Raw genomic sequence first — 23,587 nt, forward strand, 5'->3', positions numbered from 1 at the left:
TTAATATCCAAATTATCTCAAATTATCATGTTTAATACTCTCCACCTAAATTTTCGTGCCGAATACAAATGTTGTACGGTGTTTGGGACGGAGGGAATACTATATAACTTTATAATCTTTAATAAGAAAAATATATACTCCCTCCGTTCCAATACAATAGTCTTGTTTACCATTTTTGTCCGTCCCAAAACAATAGTCTTGTTTCCATAAATAACTACATCACCGTAAAACTACCCCTACTTTTTCATTTTTATTGCACAATTGTCATTACTTTTTACATTAATACATTCACAAGGGCAAAAAAGTCTTTTATCCATATTTTTTACCAACTACCAATATAATATCAATATTCTTTAAATCTCGTGCCCTACCTAATTAAGACTATATTTATGGGACGGAGGAGAGGGAGTATTATTTATACAAATATTATATGTAGCAATAATTTCATTTAAATAAATAAATATATATATATATATATATATAAACACAAAGAGCATGACAACTTTATAAGAAAGCTTGCGTGCATACCCAAATATATACATACATAAATAATAAAAATTGAAATTGAAATTAATAGGTTGTTTATAAAATATTTTAAGGAAATATATGTTTAATACTCTTTTTCCTTGTCAAAATTATGACAATTTTTTTTTTTTTTTGGGTTGTTCATTAAAATTATGTATAATCAGTTTGCGAAAAAACACTTTATTAATTCATAATTTTATTATTCTTATTTATCTGGGTGTGTTTTTTTTATTAGTTTGAAAAAAACTTGGTTTGATTTGATACCAAAATAACGTTTGATGAGATGTTTTGTGAAAAAAATATATATATTTTTTTCGGAAACGCAGAGTCCATTAAAATATTTTTAAATTTTCGTACCCATACAAAATCACAAGTTTTTAAGATCGAGAGTAGATAATAATAATAATAATAATAATAATAATAATAATAATAATAAATAAATAAATAAATAATACGACAAAACTTAGACCAACAGGTCCATATAATGTAAACCAAATTCAATATATTCATGTACAATGCATTATTAATTGCGTGGGTCAATTGCTCGTAATAAATTGCATATAGATAACGAAACCTAAACGTAAGCAGCTCCCGGGATTCCGACTTCCAGATGAATCTACACCGCTCATATTGTGGTGCCCACGACATCAACGGTTTAGATATGTCCTGGGCTGGGACCCCGAAACTCCAGCTGCTTTTGGTAATTGGTATTAATGATGTAAATTGGTTGTAACGATATTGTCCACCTAAAAATCCGTAGGGCGTGTTTGTTTGTCTTTTGTTTCAATATTGTAGAATAAATATATAGTTTTTTTTTAAAAAAAATATATATATATATATATTTAATACTTATATATATATATAACATATTTAACATTTAACATATTCATATAGGTGTGCTTATATGCATTTAGGAGAGTTGGAATAATATTTTGGGGTATTTTGTACTTAAAATTTTTTAAATGAAAATTAAATGTTAAATATGTTATTTTTTTATACATAATTTAAATAATAGTTGAGTATTACGTTTATGAGATCATTTTATATTTTTATAAATAAATTATGAAAATTACATAATTTAGGGTTTCATTGAGTTTATGGTTTAGAGTTTACGTATTGATAGCTTATAGTGTTATTGTTATTATTATTATTATTATTATTATTATTATTATTATTATTATTATTATTATTTGAACTTTAAATTAAACAAGATTCGAGGGCTATAAATAAGTGTATATATATTAATACTTTTATGATTTGATCCAAACATAGTGAAATTCCAGTTAGCACATACTTAAAAAAATAATAATAACAATCTTCAAAATTATTGCATTAAACACATTTTTTTATTTAATATATTATACAATTTTTTTTTAAAAAAAAAATCATTTAGAATATTATACCAAAAAAAAAAAAAAAACTATTTCATGTGACATGGCTCAAGGTACTCTGTCTATATTCAACCCGGGCTTACATCAGCCCAGACCTACTATAGTGGACTGGATCGGATCAGGCCCATATCATATAATATAAGACCAGCCCGGCCCAGTCGGGTAAACACTATTTGCTACATTTCAATATAAATATTTAAATGGTGGCGATCCGGCCCGATTCAATCTGGATTTGAATAAATTAGGAACAATCTTGAATTGGATTAAAATATTGGGAAAATAGAATATAATTCAAATGTGGTTTATGAATAATGTGCGAAACTCTCATTGTTTAAAAATTGCCCATCGACGGAAGAAAGTTAAACAAACAATATTTGAAACTATAAAAAAATTTAATGAAGATTTTCACACAATTTTTATAAATTACAATAGGCTTTTATTTTGCTGTCTAAAATATTTATAAGTTAGCCCATAATTATGCTGGACCTATACTGGGCCGAGCTGAACCGTATAATTTTGTTTGTATAAAAATAAATAGATAAATATAATATACTACTCCTCTATACAAATTCTATTGTCTTAAAATGCCCAATTGTGTAGATAAATACCTTTTGATTATGAATCAACAATTTTACTCTTTGTGGTAAAGTAAAAAAAAAAAAAAGAAATATTCAAATAAAAATGATAAATAAATAAAGAGTAAGAAAAATAAATTTTTATATATAAAAAAGAATAGCATAATAGTTATTAGGTGGGTCCCAAATAACCGATCCAAAAGAAAACCATGGGCCCAATTAGAATATAGTATCGAGCAATAATTTCAAATTAAATTAGTCGATCAAGCTGACACTCGGAATCAGATAACCAAATGTGTATATATATATAATATCATTTCTTGTAATTAATTAATTAAAGAAAAAAAAAGTGAATCACTTGTCATCAAACCAACTCCTCTAATAATGCAATATTAAAGTGAAGTGTCTGATTATTTTATACATGTAAGGATAAAAAATATCTAGGTAGGAAACATTACGTCCACAGCTTTTACATACATAATTAAAGGAATAAGGTGTGCCACTAAACAAGAAATAAATTGTCAGCATGATATGATAATAATATTAATTAATTATGGCCAATGGTTATTTGTATACGTGATTCCCATTGTGCAAAAGAATAAGGACTTAAATGCAAATACGAACATTTGGAGTCCTCCATTGCAACTACAGTCAAGTCTACAGATACTGGAAATTATTGGATGCATATTTGTGTTAACATGATGCGAATCACATGAACACAGGCTACAATTCTGAGAATCTAATGAATTATTCAAAGGTGTTTTAAGCATGATAATGTATATTTGGTGTGATTAACTTGTTAAGAACATGCTTAAATTGCAGAAAATGTAAGCATATTAATGTGATTAAAAGGTTTTCCAAATTCTGAAGATAACATAAACCACAAGGATGAAGATGAACAGAACAAAGGAAAAAGTTGTGACCGTTTTTGGATCCGAAACTTGGCAGCTTCTTCAATCAGTAATCCATAAACATCTCAGCAGAAGCCATGATAGGATGTTGATTGATCCCCGTGGAGTTCCAAGGGTTGCTGTTCCAGAAGCCGTCGCCAAATCCTTGAAGCTGAAAGTCCTCCACCTCCAGCATACAGTTTCCGGCGGCAGCGGCGGAGGAGGCGGAGGAGTTGATGTAATTCAAGATATCGTTGAGAGATTGAAGCCTCTGCGAAAGCTCTGTCATCTGTGCTCTCAACACGGAGTTGTCTGACTCCACTTTCGCATACTGCTGTGTGGTGAGATTTATGGTGTTCGAGATCTGACCGTTCTCCTGCTTCAGCTGCGTCACCTGAGCCGCCAGCTCATCCAGATGCTTCTGCTTCCTCTGCCTGGACCGCCGCGCCGATTCGCGGTTCGATTCCATCCTCTTTCGCTTCCTCTCATCCACGCGCGGATCTTCGTCCGAACCAGAGCTCTGGATCGGCGGTGAACTCGATGAATTCCCGGCGGAATAAGACATCTCAACGTATTTCCAACAAATCAGTCACCGGATTGCACAAATTAACTCTAATTTTTCTCAGATCGATCCAACAACAGTACAGAAACAATTAGTACTCACAAATCGGGGAAAAATAATTACGAAAACACGTAGAACCAGTAGAGAAAAACAACAGATAACGATTGAACGAGATGCGTCCCGCGCCGGAGAGAAGAACCGATCACAAAACCGAACCGAAGGATTTCACTCAGTACAGTATACATGAATCCCGAGCATCTAACACAATTTTCGCAGGCAGCATCAAAAGATTTCGCCTCCAGTTCCACCTGTATTTTAACAATTTTCACCTGGCAGAAGCACGGCCAGAAATCTCGAGATATTTCCAACCCAACCACTGTACAAAACAGCCACGAAAAAACGAATCTAGACTACAAGAAAATCCAAACAACAGAGAGAAAATCAAAATCAAAATCAAAATGAAAATAAATGAAGGAGAAGAGGAAGGGATCTGGAAAGAAGCGGAGGGTACATTTTATAGAAGAAGAACACTGAATACTGACTAGGGAATCATATTTTAATATTAATTTATTTTTATTTTTTATTTTTTAAAAAAGAGACGTGATAGCTCATGAAGAAGGTGGCCAATGAAGAAAAGTTGGGAATCTGTCTCTCTCTCTATATATATATTAGCCACAATTCTATCCAGCTGTAAAATCAAATAGCTTTGTTTGTTTGTAGTTTTAGGATAGAGAATGAAATTGTAAAATATCAATAGCAGAAAAAATGTAAATAAAAATAATTGAATAAAAATGAAAGTTAATTTCTGTTAAAAAAAAAATTGAAAGATTTATATTTTTGGTAAAATTTATTAAATCAAAATTTAGTTAACAAATACTTCTTCCGTTCAAAACTAAATTTTTTATTTACTTTTTGTAAATTGATATTTGAATATTAATTATTATATCAAAATATAATACAAATTAAGAGAAAATAATTGTAAAAATACTATTAGTGTCATATAATATTAATATAATGAAATTTGTACAAAAAAAAATTATACAGATATAAAAATATTTTTAATGTTAAAAACAATTATGTCAAATGTAAATAAAAAATTTAAACCTGAACAAAAATAGTATAAATCAATTTAATTAACTACATCACATATGACACTATATATCATGTATGACCCACTGAAATTTATTTATTTCTATTCATCTCTTCAAAAAATTATTTTATCTATATTTAACATTTAATATTTTTTATGAAATTAATTTATATTAGCTATAAATAAATAACCTTATGAATTTCTTTTATATATAAAAAATGATACACATATTGCATTTATATATATATATATTATTGTGATATAATTTATAAAATATTTAAATATATATTATATAATTTTTGAACCATATATAATAAATTCATTTTAAATTATTATCATTATTAATTACATAATAAAATAATATAATAATTTTTTATTAATTAATTATATTACTTTAAATATCCTATATAAAAACATAAATCTGAATGTAGGAAGTAATTCATATGCTATAAAAAATTATGTATATTTATTTGAACTTTATTTATGATAAGGGTATATATGGAATTGTGTATTTCCCTTTTATTCCTTTTGCACATGTAGAGAGAAAAGTAATACAGAACTACAGATTTCCGTATCTGATATAAAGCAACAATATACACAGACAGACTGTACGGAACAAAATATATTTACTTTTTTATTTCTTGTCCTCTTATATTTCGCGGAAATATTAATTATTCGATTTTTTATTATTTTTAAAATTTATCCGAAAATAATACTCATTCCTACTATCTAAATTTAAAATTAAAATATTTTCGTTTGTTTTATTAGTAATATATATATTTTTTGATAATGTAAAATCGGAGGTCACGAGTCCATCTCACATCACTAGGTCATCCATACGAGACGTAAAATATACATTATTTGTTTATATTGTCTCCATCCTACATAAATTATTTATATATTTTTTTTATTTATTTTACATAATTTTTTTAAAAAAAATAATTATGTATTTTAATCAAATTTAAAAATTTATAATCTACTCCCTCCGTCCGACATAATTTGTCCCTATTTTCTATTGTTGTCCGTCCCACATAACTTGTCATTTCTATTTTTTGAAATATAATTATGCATTTTAATCGCATTTTAAATTTTAAATTTTATATTTTTCTTAATTTTAATTAAACTATTTACTTATCTCAATCTTAATTTATAATTATTTTTACTAAATAATAATTATTTTTACTAATATACTTCTTAATTACTTACTAATTATACTTTACCTAAATTCCCGTGTCTACAATAATATACTTATATTACATGGACGGAGGGAGTATAATTTTATTAATTTTAATTGAATTATTTAGTTATTTTTTTATTTATAATTATTTCTTTTTATTAATACATTTTTATTATTTATTAATTAAAATTTTCTTAAATTCTTATATCTAAAAAAAAATCAAACAAATAAAGTAAGACGAAAAAAAAAAAGATTACTATAAAAAATAAAATATAATAATTATTATTTATTTTTATTAAAATTTATATTCAATTATTCGAACGTATATTTACATAACGGTGGAAGTACTCATATAAATATAGTGATATATATTTTTTTAATGTTAGTATACTGTATTTATGACGGACATTGTCTATTAATATTACTCTCTCCGTCCCGAAACTAAGTATTCATTTGTTTTTTGCACGTAGTTTTATAAATATTAGTATTATATTATAATACAGAGGGAATATAGTAGAAATTACTAAAATAACTTTATTAGTATGTGTGATATAAAGGTAATGACATTTGTGTAATATATTGTAAGTTGTAATAATGTTAGGTAAATAGTACAGTTACTAAAAAAAATGAAATAGATACTTTGTTATGAGACGGACTAAAATGGAAAAATAGATACTTTGTTATGAGACGAATGAAGTATTAAATTCAAATGTATTTTAAATTTTTATTTTTTAAAATAAACATAACATGTTTAGATTTTACAAAAAAAAAAAAATTCGGCCTATTAAAGAGCTCTGCTTATATATATATATATATGATTATTTAATATATACAAATGTTATTTTATAAAAGTTATATTTGGTGAAAATAAAAAAATATTGAAATCAGCATATAATAAATAATTATATTTAATTTTTTTTATGAATATTAAGTTTGAAAATTTTAAAAATAAAAAATATTATAAAATTTTCAAATAGATTCGTAGGCTCATATAGACTTTAAAAATAAATCAGACATCAATTTTAGATATAATGGTAAAAAAAGTAATTTAATATTATTAAGTATAATATAAAACATTTGTATAATATATTATAAATTAAAAGAATATTTATAATGTTACTAAAAAATAAATAATTTATTAAAGGACGAAGGGTGAAAATATTTTTTACATGCCAATAAAACCAAGTTCGAGCCTTAATTTTATAAAATAGTAAAAATAATGTCAATTTAACGTACTAAAAATTAAATATTTAATAATGGAAATTATGATAATCTTAATATTTTTTTAATACATACATACAAAATTTCACTATATTTATTTTCAACTCTAGATTGATAGGCAAATAAAAAATTAAATATAATATTTAAAAAAATATTTTTATTAAAGATTATATTAAGCGAATAGGATTAATGTTTTTATTTGGAAAAAAAATCAAAAACCAAATCCTACATTGATATGTTTATATGGATTATTATATAAAATGGGTCCGTCTATTCGGATTGTACATCTATAATTTGGACCCGATCCATTTCAAAATTAATTCGGGCCGGGTCATACAGCGTGGACCGTGGGGCCACCTTGCATCTTGACACAGATAACGTGTCCACACGTTAGGGGTAGTAATAAATCCGTTAGTTTACTGTAGCCCAAAGCAAAGAAAACAAACGCCGTTAGTTTCGTAAACGGCCGTTAATGAGTAAAGCGCGTGAAGGCGACGTGTATTAGCTGAAGACTATATAGTCAACAACCCTTCAAGGCAAAGAAACATGATACAGCAGAGCTCGTATGATTGGCATCTTGGATCGGCGGGAGGGAGGAGAGCATCGTTCAGATTTTAGGGTTTACTGGTAGATTCTTACGAGTAAGTTTCGTATTTGGGAATTTACGTGAGATTCAGCGGTGGGTTTTGAATCGGGGTCGTGTTAGGGTTTACCGCTTCTTGTGCATCGTTGTTTCGTCCAATCGAGGAAGTCTAGCGGTGCGGTCGATTTCGAGGAAGTTTTCAGGTTCGTGTTTTGCTTTATAGTGCGAGTTGTTTTTGTTGAATAATAATGTTCGTATACATGTTTCTGGTTTTCGTGTGTATGTTTTGTAATTGTCGTCGGTGCTGTGTTCTTTCAATTGGTTTGTGGTTATGCCTTTTGCATCTGTCGTGCCGTTTGTTGGTTTAGAGGATTTAATTGTGTTCGTTTGGTTAGCTGTAATGGTTTCTCGCTGGTGTTCTGTAGCTATTTTTATCTTTTGTGCACAGCAATCTTGTCGATGTAATTAGTTGAAGTAATTCGTTTTTGTAGAGTGATTTGGTAGATGTTTTGAACTTTGTCTCTTCAAACTCGAATTTCGGACCTGGTGATTATTAAAGAACCAAGACCTTGGTTGAGTGGGGTGCGGGGTGTAACCTTGATGGGTTATGCCTTTTGCATCTGTCGTGCCATTTGTTGGTTTAGAGGATTTAATTGTGTTCGTGCTGTAATGATTTCTCACCGGTATTCTGTAATTATTTTTATTTTTGGTCGTAGCAATCTTGTTGGTGAAATTAGTTGAAATAATTCGTTTTTGTAGTGTGATTTGGTAGATGTTTTGAACTTTGTCTCTTCAAAACCTGAAATTTGGACCTGGTGATTATTTAAGAACCAAGACCTCGGGTTGGGTGGGGTGCGGGGTGTAGTGGCTTACATTAAGATTTGGATTTGGAAGTAGTAAAAATTTGAGTTGTAATAGTGTTTGATTTTGTATAAATAGGTGTTTGACATGATGTTTTGTATTACTATAGAGTATGTTTTGGGTAATATATTAAATGAAATTAGTGTTTGATTAGATGGATTTGGGGGATGGGGGTTTAAGATTTTTATGAATAGGTCAAGACCAGGTCTAGACCTTAAAGAAACATAGACGACATTCGAGGTTTTATCCGTAAATATGGATAATATAAGTCAACAGGCCTGCTTTGATGTATTTTAGTAATTTCTTATATCCTTTGTTTCTCGCCTAATTATTGTATAACCTGTTGTTTGTGATTTAAAGAAAGTAAAATCTGAACATGTTTTCGCTTCTGCTCTACTGCATTACTTAGAGAGAGTATTAATACTTGTTTTCCATGCCAAACGTTTTCATGGAAAATAAATGTTACTTGTGCTTTCCAACCTGCTACAGTTGAATCATTCAGTTATGGATATTTGATGGATTCTAGATTGCTGTTACATTGATAAGTTGTTTTCTATGGATTTTAAAATGGAAAGTTTGACTATACCCTTCGAAATTCTATGGATTTTAAAATGGAAAGTTTGACTATACCCTTCAAAATTCTGACTGTAGGGGAATCTTTGTAACTTGGTCTGTGTATTTATTCTGTATTGGAATGATAGAGGCTTGCCAATCTGCATACAGTCATTTTTGTGATGAGCTTATTGTATATAGATGCTGTAATGCTTCATAGACGAATGTGTTGAGATGTTACTCTAGTTTATTTTTTATTTTGTGGTTTGGACGTCTTATAATTCTCCTGAAGTTTTCGCTTTTAATTCCTTTTCTAAGTTTTTGTATGCTGAATTGTTGATTTGCAAATGCAGAAACCTTACAAGTACAACTACTACTTGTATTTGTACTTTATACCTTTCCTTCTATTGCTGAGAAAGAGGAGGAAGCCATGGCAATACAGATGCCAGGGAATCCTTCTCATAATGTTGAAGATGCTGCTACTTTTAAGCCCAAATGGTACTTCACTGAAGAAGAAATAGAGAAACATTCTGCATCAAGGAAAGATGGGATTGGTGGTGAACAGGAATCTCGATTGCGGCATTTATATTGCTCCTACTTACAGAAACTTGGCATGGAGCTTAAGCTGTAAGTCTTTACATGACTTTGATTATTTCTCTTGTTGCCTTTTCTATGATGCTATGGTTCTTCCAATATCGGATCCTTTTAGCAGTTCATATCTTCGCTTGCTACATATATATGAAGAAAAGAAAGACTATGCTGCCATTTAGAAATACTTATAATATTTGTAGTTTTATTCATCCAAAATTTTGTGAGATATTTGATTATGCTTTTGGCTGTTCCATGGATGGAAGACTTTGTGTTGACTGTTGAGTATGAATGTTACTGGGGTTTAGGGTCTATGGATTTTTTCTTTTGTATCCGAAAATAGAAGCAATGTATAAGCTACATGCCTTTGATCCTTGCTTAGTTCTGAATTCTTTTTTTTTTTTTTTAATCATTTGAGTAGTGCCTATTCTTTAATTTCAGCTTTTAAGATTTTAAGCGCTGGCTTCTTAATTTTCAGGCCTCAAGTTACCATAGCTACTGCAATGATGTTATGCCATCGATTCTATATGTATCAGTCTCACTCAAAGAACCATTGGCAGGTACATATGTTCATCCTTTAACATTTCTTTGCGGCAGTGAGTGTTGGTTCTGATAATATCTCTTTGTGTGTATAGTTGTAGTCTGTTTCATCCTGTACTTTGTTGTTACGCTAGAATGTCTTATAAATGAATATTTCAACTTTCGATATAGCTACCTGTTCAATGTGTTGAATGCAAGGTAAAAAGTAATATTACCAGTATGGGAATTGTTTTTCCTGAGGATTCTTAGAATCTGCATTAATCTCTTACTCCCTTTTGCAATAGTGGACTTGCAGGTTATGAAATGACATTCCGTTTTTATTCCCAGCATGCGATTTTGATCGGAAACTCACTTTTGCAGACTGTTGCCAATTCCAGCATGTTCCTAGGGAGCAAAGCAGAAGATACACCATGCAGTTTGAGAGATTTTGTTTTGGTTGCTTACAAATTAATGCACGATCGGGATCCTATAGCTTCTGAAAAAATCAGACAGAAGGTATCCTAGTCGGGCGGATGGTACTTTATGCTTTTTTATTGCCGTGATTTTGCTGAGGACATGGGATAATTATTTGATTGCCTGAATTTGTAGGATGTTTACGAAAAGCAGAAGCAGTTAATCTTGCTGGGGGAGCAGCTAATTTTAGTTACTGTTGCCTTTGATCTTAATATTGAACATCCTTACAAGCCACTAGTTGCGGCTCTGAAGAAACTGGGAATATCACAAAAGGAAGTCTTCAAAGTAGCATGGAATTTTGTGAACGACTGGTATGTATACTAATTTATATTAACGTATATTAGTCTTCATATGTGACTGTTTGATCAATATAAAAATTCAACTAGTAATACCCACGATTTTTGTAGCCTGATCATCTTTAGCAATATATATGGCATTGTATGAAGTTGATTTCTTGACTAGATTATCTCTTAATATCAGGCTTCGGACCACTCTCTGCTTGCAATACAAACCACACTATATTGCTGCTGGTTCCGTCTATCTTGCTGCCAAGCTTCAGAAGATAAAGTTGCCTTCTTCAAATGGCAACTCTTGGTGGATGCAGTTTGATGTTTCTCCGAAACTGCTAGAAGGTTTGCTCTATGTGCCAAATCTATTTAGTTTGTTTGCTTCCGTTCTTGTCTATTTATTCATACTTCCAAGTCATCTGTGATTAAAGATTTAGTATATTTACGTATGCCAGAAGCCTTATTACGTCAAAGGATTATAGAACATAATAGTAAACAATAACGAGAAGTGTGATATCCCTACTCTCTCTTACTCGAGTAAACCCCTTGATTTGTTGGTGCACTAATTTGGTTTTTATTGTCTTATCAGTATAGTCGCATCTGCTTTGAATGATTTGCTACTTTATATAGTGTCTTAGCACTTGTCTTAACTTATGCAGAGGTCATTCAACGCATGCTTCAGTTGCTAGGGAAGACTAGCAAACAAACAATGCCTGCTTCATGTGAAGATAAAGGTGAACCAAAAGCTGTCGGTGTCAAGCGAAAACTCAGCAGCAGCAGCGCTGAATTACACAATCCAAATGGATTGATCGCTGGGCAAGCATTGAGCAAGTATTCTGTGGAGACTGCTCGAATCAGTTCAGAATGTTCATCTGTTGTCAGTAAGAATCCGAAGAATCTCAAGCCTGATCCTAAAGATGCGCCGACAACCGAGAATTGCCCAAGCGAGTCTGGCAGCGCAAACAGCACGGTGGAGGATGTTGATACTGATTTGATAACAGCAGATTCAAACCAGGCATCCTGCTGCAAGATTGTCTCTGCTAACGAAAACTCCCAGAAAATCGATATTTCAAAAATTAGAGAGAAGCTGAAGAGAAGGAAAATGACCAGAAAGCAGCAGCAGGGGGATGGGAACTTAGAAGATGAGATGAACGACGAGGCTTGGATCGAGAAAGAGCTGGAGAAGGGGATAGAGTTGCTACCTGCAGCATCATCATAGCGACGACATTATATAGACAGTTTAGAAATCCTCTGAAGAATGGAGGAACACAGGTCTAGATTGTTCGGCCGGAGTCGGGTTTCCTGTGTCTGAGAATCTACAGCAAGATATACATGTGATCTCATCATTCTTTTTGTATAAGAATCATGTGGACGAGAAACAAATCTTGGTTTATTAATACTATGTGTCAGCTTAAGAATCTCTGTTCTGCAGTATAGTGTTTGATTATCTTGATTCTTGCTCTAGAGGGTTCCATGGCGAAAGCTCAACAACCATGGATATGGCTCTTATAACAGTTTTGGCCCTAAAAATTTGTCTTTCCTCACTGGAATCAGTCATCATCGTCGTCTTCGCTGCACCTCAATTCATTACATGGTATGTCTCACCCAATTGTATCTATTATATATAATTTCCAATTCACTGATTCGTTGTTCGGTCTGAATTTTGATTTGTTCCATTCATCACTGTTCTCAGCAGACTGGAAGTGACGATGATAATATATCATAAAGAAGGAAAGATTATAGTCTCAATGTTGCATTACGACGTCGTTTTGGGTAAAACGGACCGGGTCGGCCCGGGCCGGGCTCGCTCATTTCAAATAATTGCCTTGGTCCCTTGCTAAACAAAAGTCAGATGAAGTCGATGGATAGAAAAAGTGTCACGCGCACATTCACTGACGACTGAGATGCTCTCTTGTGCAAGGATTAGGAAAATTTATCGCCAGATTATGAACTGATACTTCCGAGATCTGTGTTTTATCTTCCGCCGGAAGGTGACCATTTACTCTTGCTGGAGGGGAGGCGTTTCTCGCAGCAGTTCGCAATGTCGGTGTGGGTGTCGGTGAAGTCCCATCGCATCCGCTCGTTGGTTTTGTGAAGTTCTGTGGCAGCAGGGGATGGCGATTAAGAAGGGATTATTGGCAGGCGGCGGCGGCGGCGGCCATGGGAGTAAAGGAGTTGGATCTCGCTATACTGTTGCTCTCCTTGTGTTGTTTTTCATCTTCTCGTTCGTCGTTCTCTCATTTTTATTTGTCGGCATCGGCCACTTCGCCCCTGCTTCTTCAGGTCAGTTGACTCTTATTAGATTGTGAAGCTTATTTTATATTTGTCGTTACCTTATTTGCGTTTTCATTGTGTACTAAAATTCAGTGCTCCAATTAGGATGAAGTTTGTATGGTTTTGACGCCGTAATTAGTAACTTTTTTAATTTCCAGTGACGTGCTGAAATTGGTTATAATTTTTGAAAATGGCATGTGTCGTTTCATGAATCCTTACATAATTGGGATGTTTGTTGATAGAATTTAAACATAAATGGCCAGCAAGATGAACTCCGTGTTTGGCGTTCCTAGGGATTTACTGATGGAAAATAATTCTTAGAGAAATCAAGATGACAACCAAACCACATTTTGACTTGGTTGAATCGCTCTTATTTTTGTTGGAACACTTGCAAGATCGTGCCTCAATTAGCTGGAGTTTAATTGAAGTACATAAGAACAGAATATTAGTAATCTGATTTACTCATACGCACACTGATAAAAGAGATGTTTCTTTTATGATCAGAATGAGCTCGGTAACTGGGATTTTGTCTCAGTTGTGAATGTATAAAAAATAATGAAAGAATCTGAGGAAATCCGTTTTATTCTTGGCTTAGTAGGGTATTTCATCAATTCAATATTAGGAGTAAGGATTAATTTCGCGTCCCGGCTATCCGAAATAGGCATACTTTTGCGAAGGAAATCTCTGATCAAAGATGGAACAAGATCCATTTTGATCTTTCCCATTATGACAGTGAATCGATAAAGCGAAGGAAAATAGATGGAGAAGAACAAGGATATAGCAGCTGTATTTAAGTGATTAACTTTCCAAGTTATGTAACTCGAAATAGTTCATTGGGTCTCGTGGTCCTTACAGCAACAGATCTGATGAGATGTTGAAACTTTGTTAGCAGTCGTCTCAATTTCCAATGAAAAACATAGAATGGTGGTGATTTAAGCCTATCCTACACTTGAAGCCACTTTCGGGACATCTTTGGCACATCCACGGTTCTGAGTTTGTTTATGTAAGTGAAATAAATCGTACGAAATTAACTGTCTGATTCTAATTGTACTTTTTTTTTTTAATGCGTGTGGGGTTTCAATTTGACGTTAACATTAGTTACGCTGTTTTATCTTGGGGCTAAGCAGTAATTGTCATCAAATTGGATGGTGGAAAGGTTGACTTTGGATAACTAGAAGCTGAACTTCTTACCAGACTGGTTGAACTAATTATGTACTTTACATTATGGACTTCAATGAATCGATGAGTAATTACTCATCCTTTGATCAGAAATTGATATCAAGAAACAGATGAATCTGTGTTGAGCTTTGAGCTATTGTATTATGCATCGATGATTAGACATTCTCTGAATTCACAATTACTTTACATGCAGGTCGAAATGAATTATCACTTGTTTCTAGTAAGCAGGTATCATTCTCGGCATGTACACACCTTCTGCTATTGTTTTGGTAGCATTATGTAGCGAAATATCATGTATACTGTTCGATACAGGATTTAAATTGGAGGGAGAGGCTGGCATTGCAACATCTCAAACCATTGTTCTCTAAAGAGGTCATTCATTGAACACCAGCTGCAATATGCTTTAATATGTTCTCATGTGCAATTCTTGTGGCTAACACATCCTTTTTTGTTAGGTAATTGATGTTATTAATGCTAGTAACAACAACCTGGGGCTGTTGAGTGTCGATTTTTTCCGAAAAAATAATCTGTCCTCATCATGGAAGCCAGTGGGCTTCCACACTGCTGAGGTGGGAATGAGTATTTTCTTTAAAAAAATATATCTCATACTTTTGAGATTTCATGAACATGATTCCATTTTTGCTAAATTTGTAAGCCTGTCGGCATAGCATTCAAGACGGAGCGTAAAGCTCCTGGCGTCCAAGATGAAAATACTTCAAATGGTAATATATCTCTTTGGGAGTTCCATAGATTCGAAGCCTGCTTTTGTTGCTAAATGTTTTGTTCATTTTGTCTGAAGATCATTCAGTTTTTCTGGAGGCACCGGCTGCGCTTGCCAGAAGGGTAAGTACCATGCTTTGTGTCAATATAATCTTTTGCTATACTGATTATTTTTCTTATTATGCCTTTGCCATGGAAATTTTCATAATCCTTTTACTAAAAGATGAGGAAACTTAGGAAAGAACGAAATTATTTGGTAACTAGTTAGAAGTGAAGCGGGAATTCAGAAATATCGTTCGAAAAATCCGTAGTTAAATATATTGCACATAATGCATATCTATGGCATGCATATGTACTTGACCTATAGCATTACCCGTGAAATCAATTTGCAGCAATTGAGGACAAAAAGGCGCGAAAAACGCGCTGCAGATTTGCTGAAGAAAGATGATGAAGTTACGGTAAAGCTTGAAACCGCAGCAATTGAACGTTCAAAATCAGTTGATTCAGCCGTTCTTGGAAAGTACAGTATCTGGCGAAAAGAAATTGATAGTGATAACGCCGATTCAACTGTACGCTTGATACGCGATCAAATGATAATGGCAAGGGTCTACGTGAGCTTAGCAAGGATGAAAAACAAGCTCGATTTGGTCAATGAATTACAGATTCGCCTTAAAGAAAGCCAGCGTTCTTTAGGAGAGGCCACCACTGATTCGGATTTACAGCCCAGGTAACGGTTTTACAATCGTAGTTGTTCGAATCAGTTTACAGCTAATGATTAAATCATCTATGTTGTTTAAACTTTTGAGTTTTGACAGTGTATCAGAGAAAATTAAATTGATGGGCCAAGTGCTGTCGAAAGCCAAAGAGCAATTATACAGCTGCAATCTGGTCACCGAGAAGCTTCGAGCTATGCTACAATCGGCAGACGATCAAGTGAGGAGTCTGAAAAAGCAGAGCACATTCCTTAGCCAATTAGCTGCCAAGACGATTCCCAACGGGCTTCACTGTTTATCGATGCGCTTGACCATAGAGTACCACCGTCTTCCTCTTGAAAAACGGAAGTTTCCAGGGGGTGAGAATCTTGAAAATCCCGATCTTTACCATTACGCTCTCTTTTCCGACAACGTTCTTGCTGCTTCCGTAGTCGTCAACTCTGCCATCGCAAACGCCAAGGTGTGTAGCTTATCTCCATTAACGATTTTCCGTATCCATCCTTTCTATTGCTGATTATTGCTCGGACGACTCGCCGTCGCAGGACCCAAAGAAGCACGTATTCCATCTCGTCACCGATAAGCTGAACTTTGGCGCGATGAACATGTGGTTTCTCTTGAACCCGCCCGGAAAGGCTACAATTCATGTCGAAAATGTCGACGAATTCAAGTGGCTCAACTCGTCGTACTGCCCGGTTCTACATCAGCTCGAATCCGCTGCCATGAAAGAGTACTATTTCAAGGCGGCGCAAACCGGAGCCGGCTCCGCTAACCTGAAATACCGGAATCCTAAATATCTCTCGATGCTCAACCACCTCAGGTTTTATCTCCCGCAGGTTTATCCGAAGTTAGATAAGATTCTTTTCCTCGACGACGACATTGTTGTTCAGAAAGACCTGACCGGGCTATGGGCAGTCGATCTTCACGGAAAAGTGAACGGCGCCGTCGAAACCTGCGGCGAGAGTTTCCACCGGTTCGATAAATACCTAAACTTCTCCAACCCTCACATTGCGAGAAACTTCAATCCTAACGACTGCGGATGGGCGTACGGGATGAACATTTTCGATCTGAAGGAATGGAAGAAGAAAGACATAACCGGGATATACCACAAGTGGCAAAATATGGTATTGTATTTTCGATGTTTTAAATCATCAGCACGAATTTATTTATTTATTTGATTTTTTGTTACTTATTTTTGTCGGTGTTGTTGTAGAACGAAGACAGGACACTCTGGAAGCTCGGCACGCTCCCTCCGGGGCTGATAACGTTCTACGGGCTGACGCACCCGCTCAACAAGTCGTGGCACGTTCTGGGTCTTGGCTACAACCCGAGCGTCGATAGGTCGGAAATCGAGGGCGCAGCAGTTGTACATTACAATGGGAATATGAAACCGTGGCTGGAGCTGGCGATGGCGAGGTATAAGTCATATTGGACGAAGTATATAAAACACGATCACCCGTATATGCGCAGCTGCAAGATAAGCGAATGATGATGAGTCCCCGACGAATAGGGGTGTCGACGAGTCCGGCGGAGTGGGCGGCGATCGTCGATCGGGTAGGGTCGGATCCGGAGTATGAGCTGTGGGCGGATGAGCTGCAGGGGAGTGTGTTCTTACTTGTGCAGAGATGTGTTTGTTGTTGTCAAGTGAAGAAGACGACGTTGCAGGTTATATTCTTTATATGGCTTCATTGGAATGGGTATGATTGTTCTTTTAGTATTATATATATATATATACATATTATTGTTACTATGCAATTTTTATGTTTTAAGTTTTGTGAGAAATGTCAGTAATATTTTATATAAAGTTTTGTGAGAAATGTCAGTAATATTTTATATAATAAAAAATAATATATATTTATTATGATTCATATTAATTAATTTTATAATAAATTGAAAATTTTTAAAGTTAAATAAAAAATATTTGTTTATTTTTGTTATTATTATTATTATTATTATTATTAATTTTTTTTTTTTTTTTTTTTTTTTTTTATCTTTGGTGGTTGGTTTGGGGAGTAAATTTGTGACCTAAGATGATGGACTTGTGATCGAAAAATCTGTGCCTTCTCAGGTTGATTTATATTGAATTAATTTATATTTATTCAAAATATTAAAAATAAATTAATGAGCAGAAATTATTATAAGTCCAAATCATTTTTTTTTAATTATTATACGCAACATAAGCTAATGTGGCTTCTATATATTGTTATATTTATATTTATATCTATATTATTTATTTATATTTTAGTTAGATATAATAAACTATTGGTTTATTATATTAAACACCTATTTATATAATGTGAAATAATTACTACAGTCAAAATTATTTAATAACACGAAAGAACAATCAAATAACCTTCTATTTTTTACACAAACTTCTGTTTATATATAAAATTACATTTGACTCTCTCCATATATTTTATTAACTTTACTATTTCAAGAAACTCTAAAAAATTCTAAATATTTCCAAAATATAAATAGATTGTGGTGTCAAACCCCTTTAATGATTTATGTAAAATTACACATTCACCCTTCATATTAATGTCAACAGCATTGCTTTTATTTATCTGTCATTCATTCAATTCAAATAACTCCCATTTATTATATATAGGTACATTTCTAAATTATTTGGTGAGTGATATTCAATAAGTTGATTTCGAAATCACAATAAAATAAATTAATAATTTTTTGTTTTCAAATTGTGTTTATGTGTTTAGTATTTTAATTAAACTTTTTCATAAGTTGATTTAACCTAAAAATAACATTTTAGGTTGAAAATTAATTTTTATGAAAAAGATAAAATATATATTGCATTTCTCAATTCAATAATTTCCTATAAATATTATTAAAAAGTACAAACATACATACACTAATAACATTTTAGGTTGAACCGAACCGAATTTTCGGTTAATCGAGCAAATTCGGTTCGAATGCAAATACTGTATATTTGATATTTGCTCGGTTCGGTTCGGTTTCGATTTTTTATATTTTTTTCGATTCGGTTAACCGAACCAAATATATTTATATATTTATGTTATTATATTTTAAAATTTATATTAATAATTATATTCGACTCGGTTTCCGTTCGGTTCGGTTACTGTTCGATTTCGGTTTGGATATTTGAAATATTTGCAAATATTTTGATTTAATTAGAATTTTAATTATTTTTTGATTTCAGTTCGGTTCGAATTATTTGCAAACATTGCAAATATTTTCCCCCGAAATTTTTGATTCGAATACGGTTTACGTTTTCGAGTATTTTTTCAGTTCGGTTCGAATATCAAATACATGCATATTTACAAATATCCAACCCATGCCCACCCCTATCAATCACCGTTAAAAATTAACTATTTGATACAAAATATTATTTTTTATATTAAGAATGCACTATTTTTCATACACAAATAAAAACTAAATGCATATTCTGATTAAAAGAAATTAAAAAAAAAATTGAGAACGGTATATTTATTTTGTGAAAATATTGAAAATTTTTTGAGAATAATATTTATTTTGTGAGAATGTTAAAAGAAAATTAAAAATAATATACCAATAATATAAAAATAGTGAATATAATTTATTAATATTTTTTAAAAAAATTGGAAGAACAAAACTTATTACTATAATAAATTAATATTTTCATAAAAAAAAAAAAAGGAAAATTAACGAGAGGGTTGAAAGAAAGATGTGGTTTCCTGACAGCATCGTATTCCCGCCAAATGCAACAGTATGAGGCCACGTGTCTGGGCCCCACCTCGACTTCATTGCATTTAACCGCCTCTCCACGAACGACACATCCCACCGCTTTTTTCCCCTCTGCAACAATCTCTCTCTCTCCTTCTAGGGCTTTTGCCAATTCCATTCCTTCCCACTATCAATGTCGAAGAAGCTCGATCGGATTTCCAGCCCTTGTAAGTCGTTTCATTTTGATTTCATTACGTGCTTTGATGAGGAGGAGATTAATTCATGTGTTCATAATACGTTCCGATCATTCTGAACTTGAACTTGTGTGTGTTTTAGAGATTACTTTTTTGAAGATTGAAGGTTAGGATTGTCAGTTGTGTTTAATGAACTGCACAGGTGGGGATGCTGTTGTTGGCATTTCGCTGATTTCGAGTTTCAGTTTGGGGATTTTGGTTTGTGCTTTCGTGAACGAACGATTAACCTAATTTTGATTCATCTCTGAAGTAGAAATGGAGTTGCTGCTTAATTTTCTTTCCTGGAATCGTAGAGAATTTCTGAATTGTGTAGTCTGATGGTTTGAGTCATTTTAATTTTTAGGTTACTTTTGAGGACAAGTGTGTGATTACTGATTTGATACTTTGGTGTTAGTTCTACGTCTCTCTACAGAGCTATACTGCCTTTTCTTGTGGAGCATTTAATTCTCTCGGTTGAGTTGCCTAATACGATCGGCATCTGATGTAAATGTGGTTTGTATGTTAGCCTCGTGAGTGGGAAAGTACATTGTTGTTTCAGGTTTCTGTAACAACGAGAAGTGCAAGCAAAAATCTGAAGCTGAGAATTCTGAGGAGAGGGTGAAATCTGGAATCCTGCATAAAGCAAAAAATGCATCCAGTAAACTGAAGAATTCCTTCAAAAACAGGAGTAGGAAAAAGAGCGATGCTGGAGTTTGTGAGATTGAAGATGTTCGCAGTATTGAGGAGCAGAACATTGTTGAATCATTTCGTCAGGCCTTGATCGTTGATAATTTGCTTCCATCAAGATTTGATGATTATCATGTAATGTTGAGGTACTTCTTCTTCTTCTTCTTCTTCATTTTTTATGGGTATACCGATCTTTGCATATTTGATGGTTTTCCAATTCAACTTCTGCTAAGATACTTTTTGAGATACTTCTTCATACAATCTGAAAGCTGTTGTACCTATTTTATGTTATTTTATTAATTTTTTTTGTGTTTGGATTGTGGACATACTCTGTTCTACAGCTACAACTGAGAATAAATTCCAATGCATTAATGGTTGTTGATTCAGGATGTACATGCTTTTCTGTCCCTAAGAATACAATATTTTACAGATTTCTGAAAGCAAGGAAGTTTAACATTGAAAAAACAAAGATCATGTGGGCAAATATGCTCCAGTGGAGAAAAGAATATGGTGCTGATTCAATCATGGAGGTAATCTTCATTTCAATTTTTCCATGGTTCATTACTAATTCATTCAATCAGAGTATTTATTCATTGCAAGACTTCCAACATCTGACGCCTTGAATATCTTAGTGGTTCACATTAAGATTCTTGGTTTTGAATAAATTTTAGGAAATGAAGTTTTGGGCTTGCTATTCATGCTCACGTTACTTTTCTTTAATGATATTGATCTGTATTTTATGTTCGATTATCTTCTTCCCGTGTGTGTGCTCAGGACTTGGACTTCAAAGAGTTGAATGAGGTCCAAAAATGTTACGCCCAAGGTTATCACGGTATTGACAAGAATGGAAGGCCAATCTACATAGAAAGATTGGGGACAATTGATGTTGACATGCTTATGCAAATTACGACTATGGATCGACTTGTGAGATACAAAGTGCAGGAGTTCGAGAAAAGCCTCGCTGTTAGGTTCCCTGCTTGTTCTGTTTCTGCCAACACACATATTGATTCAAGTACAACGATTTTAGATGTGCAAGGATTGGTAATTCCTTTTCCCTTTTTCTTCTCTTCTTCGGCACAAAGAGCACTATCAAATTACATATGTCTCCAATATCGATACTTTTTTATTGAACTCGTTGTACCTGTTCAGGGTTTAATGAGTTTGACTGGCCCTGTTACAGAATTCATTAAGTTTGTTCAGAAGATCGATAATGATAATTATCCCGAAGTATGCCTTCTCTACCCTTTATTGTTCTACAATTTAAACACTATGACTTATGCTTGATTCCCAATTAAATCACATTTTCTTTACCTGTGGCTCAGACGCTGTACCGTATGTTCATCATCAATGCTGGCCCTGGCTTCCGGCTGATCTGGAATGCTGTCAAGCCTTTACTCGACCCTGATACAACTTCAAAGATCGAGGTTATGTACCTCCACCTGCCAATGTGTCTAAGGTAGCATCATATTGGTAGTAACTCCACAATATGTGACAAAAGACCTTTTAAATGTCAGGTGCTTGGCAACAAATACCAAGACAAATTACTCGAAGCAATCGACCACAGGTAACTATTTCTTGCTGTTTGCTTTTCTATTTATGTTTTGGAACTCACAATGTTTGTTTTTTGGTTGTAGCGAGCTACCAGAGTTTCTCGGTGGTAGCTGTACCTGCGAAAATGAGGGAGGATGCTTAAGGTCGGATAAAGGACCATGGAAAGATGAAAACTTGTTAAAGGTAAGAAAAAAAAGAAGCTTTCGTTGCGCATTACATTTGTTTTAAGTAATCGGGCAATGTATATTTTGCTTGCTGCGAATCGACAGCTGAGGCCCTTCCATGTTGCAGATTGATCAGAATACACAAGTTCATCTACTTGAGAATGTGTCGACGAACGCCGGATGACAGGGAAAAGCTATAAGTCATTGAGGTACGCTTGTCATTTTGTCGATTCAACAAAAAGAGATGATAATGGCAGTTGTGTTGAAGCTTTTGGTGGTTTATAAATTGGTATGAGTTGTTGCAGATCAGATGTGATATTTTGCAAATCCATCATATATATATATATATATATATTCAGCAATGCATTATTGAAACTTTTCATTCAGCAGTTAAAGTTGTGTCTCCCTCCTCCCACTTATTCTGTAGATGGGCCTTATGTTTTGGGCTTTAGGCCCATGTATTTGGGCCTGTGAGTATTCCTAATTTGTTATTTATTGTTGTTGTTGTTACCGTTGTCTCGTCCACATACATTTGGTATATTTACTTGGATAAGTAAGTATATTTATAGTCTTTTGACATCCATGATTATTTTGGTTGGTTTAGTAAAGTCTACATATAAGTTTTTTCAATATTCTACAATATATCTTCCTTCTGCCGCCTCCGCCTCATTTTAGGAGAAAAATGGAACATAACAGTATCAATGTCAATATGTATGTATGTATGTATGTGTATATATATATATATATATGAATGGTATGATCTGCTGGTAAATGCTAATTTGAATGGTTGGCAGCTTCTAATTTATTTATGGTTGTGCACCACATGCATCCATTGTACACTATATACTGCCAATACTAATAATAAATAACACTAATAATGATAAGTAGTAGTAGTAGTAGAAGAAGAAGAAACAGCAGCTCCATGCATATATATATAGACAAATACTACAATATTGTGACTGAAACAAACTTCACCAGGATTCGAGGTGTCTGCCCTCATTAACCCATAATATATATATATATATATATATATATCATGCATCTCTCTCTCTCTCTCTCTCTCTCTCTCTCTCTCTCTCTCATCATTTTTTTGAAT

The 23,587-nt window shown here is 33.1% G+C and overlaps 4 protein-coding genes across 7 annotated transcripts; 3 read left to right on the forward strand and 1 right to left on the reverse strand.

Moving 5' to 3' along the window:
- Positions 1 to 3,287: 3,287 nt before the first annotated feature.
- On the reverse strand, positions 3,288 to 4,544 carry LOC127256919 (bZIP transcription factor 11-like). The gene has a single exon (XM_051283152.1). The coding sequence runs from the start codon at positions 3,944 to 3,946 to the stop codon at positions 3,449 to 3,451; it is 498 nt and encodes a 165-aa protein (XP_051139109.1). The 5' UTR covers positions 3,947 to 4,544; the 3' UTR covers positions 3,288 to 3,448.
- Positions 4,545 to 7,975: 3,431 nt separating this feature from the next.
- On the forward strand, positions 7,976 to 12,715 carry LOC127256917 (cyclin-T1-3-like). 3 transcript variants are annotated; one of them, XM_051283147.1, is made up of 7 exons: positions 7,976 to 8,217; positions 9,781 to 10,054; positions 10,494 to 10,575; positions 10,883 to 11,050; positions 11,144 to 11,319; positions 11,489 to 11,640; positions 11,955 to 12,715. In XM_051283147.1, the coding sequence occupies exons 2-7, from the start codon at positions 9,858 to 9,860 to the stop codon at positions 12,512 to 12,514; spliced, it is 1,335 nt and encodes a 444-aa protein (XP_051139104.1). In that variant the 5' UTR covers positions 7,976 to 8,217; positions 9,781 to 9,857; the 3' UTR covers positions 12,515 to 12,715. The 3 variants fall into 3 exon arrangements, with proteins under 3 accessions (XP_051139104.1, XP_051139105.1, XP_051139106.1); XM_051283148.1 differs by having other exon boundaries at positions 10,916 to 11,050; XM_051283149.1 differs by lacking the exons at positions 7,976 to 8,217; positions 9,781 to 10,054 and having other exon boundaries at positions 10,498 to 10,575; positions 10,840 to 11,050.
- A 39-nt stretch (positions 12,716 to 12,754) lies between these two features.
- LOC127256914 (polygalacturonate 4-alpha-galacturonosyltransferase-like) lies at positions 12,755 to 17,933 on the forward strand. Of its 2 annotated transcripts, none has more exons than XM_051283143.1 (11): positions 12,755 to 12,889; positions 12,992 to 13,578; positions 14,942 to 14,976; positions 15,061 to 15,120; positions 15,204 to 15,317; positions 15,404 to 15,470; positions 15,548 to 15,591; positions 15,861 to 16,195; positions 16,284 to 16,641; positions 16,724 to 17,302; positions 17,392 to 17,933. In XM_051283143.1, the coding sequence occupies exons 2-11, from the start codon at positions 13,410 to 13,412 to the stop codon at positions 17,665 to 17,667; spliced, it is 2,037 nt and encodes a 678-aa protein (XP_051139100.1). In that variant the 5' UTR covers positions 12,755 to 12,889; positions 12,992 to 13,409; the 3' UTR covers positions 17,668 to 17,933. The 2 variants fall into 2 exon arrangements, with proteins under 2 accessions (XP_051139100.1, XP_051139099.1); XM_051283142.1 differs by having other exon boundaries at positions 12,770 to 12,889; positions 12,989 to 13,578.
- Positions 17,934 to 19,898: 1,965 nt separating this feature from the next.
- Positions 19,899 to 23,307, forward strand: LOC127257546 (phosphatidylinositol/phosphatidylcholine transfer protein SFH8-like). Its single transcript, XM_051284012.1, has 9 exons — positions 19,899 to 20,083; positions 20,649 to 20,922; positions 21,207 to 21,306; positions 21,551 to 21,817; positions 21,926 to 22,003; positions 22,099 to 22,200; positions 22,291 to 22,340; positions 22,411 to 22,510; positions 22,619 to 23,307. Exons 1-9 carry the CDS (start codon positions 20,050 to 20,052, stop codon positions 22,673 to 22,675), a joined length of 1,062 nt encoding a protein of 353 aa, XP_051139969.1. The 5' UTR covers positions 19,899 to 20,049; the 3' UTR covers positions 22,676 to 23,307.
- The last annotated feature ends 280 nt before the right edge of the window (positions 23,308 to 23,587 follow it).

This window comes from Andrographis paniculata, unplaced genomic scaffold, assembly GCF_009805555.1.
Source record: "Andrographis paniculata isolate CXL003 unplaced genomic scaffold, ASM980555v1 Contig57END, whole genome shotgun sequence".
In the NCBI taxonomy this organism is placed as follows: domain Eukaryota; kingdom Viridiplantae; phylum Streptophyta; class Magnoliopsida; order Lamiales; family Acanthaceae; genus Andrographis; species Andrographis paniculata.

Excerpts from the sequence above, each read along its gene's own strand:
- LOC127256919 (XM_051283152.1), bottom strand. The coding sequence starts at position 3,946 with ATGTCTTATTCCGCCGGGAATTCATCGAGTTCACCGCCGATCCAGAGC.
- LOC127256917 (XM_051283147.1), top strand. The coding sequence starts at position 9,858 with ATGGCAATACAGATGCCAGGGAATCCTTCTCATAATGTTGAAGATGCT. Across the intron at positions 10,055-10,493 it reads CTTGGCATGGAGCTTAAGCT|GCCTCAAGTTACCATAGCTA; the intron begins GTAAGTCTTTAC and ends CTTAATTTTCAG. Across the intron at positions 11,641-11,954 it reads TTCTCCGAAACTGCTAGAAG|AGGTCATTCAACGCATGCTT; the intron begins GTTTGCTCTATG and ends TAACTTATGCAG.
- LOC127256914 (XM_051283143.1), top strand. The coding sequence starts at position 13,410 with ATGGCGATTAAGAAGGGATTATTGGCAGGCGGCGGCGGCGGCGGCCAT. Across the intron at positions 14,977-15,060 it reads CACTTGTTTCTAGTAAGCAG|GATTTAAATTGGAGGGAGAG; the intron begins GTATCATTCTCG and ends TGTTCGATACAG. Across the intron at positions 15,121-15,203 it reads AACCATTGTTCTCTAAAGAG|GTAATTGATGTTATTAATGC; the intron begins GTCATTCATTGA and ends CTTTTTTGTTAG.
- LOC127257546 (XM_051284012.1), top strand. The coding sequence starts at position 20,050 with ATGTCGAAGAAGCTCGATCGGATTTCCAGCCCTT. Across the intron at positions 20,084-20,648 it reads CGATCGGATTTCCAGCCCTT|GTTTCTGTAACAACGAGAAG; the intron begins GTAAGTCGTTTC and ends TTGTTGTTTCAG. Across the intron at positions 22,201-22,290 it reads ATACAACTTCAAAGATCGAG|GTGCTTGGCAACAAATACCA; the intron begins GTTATGTACCTC and ends TTTAAATGTCAG.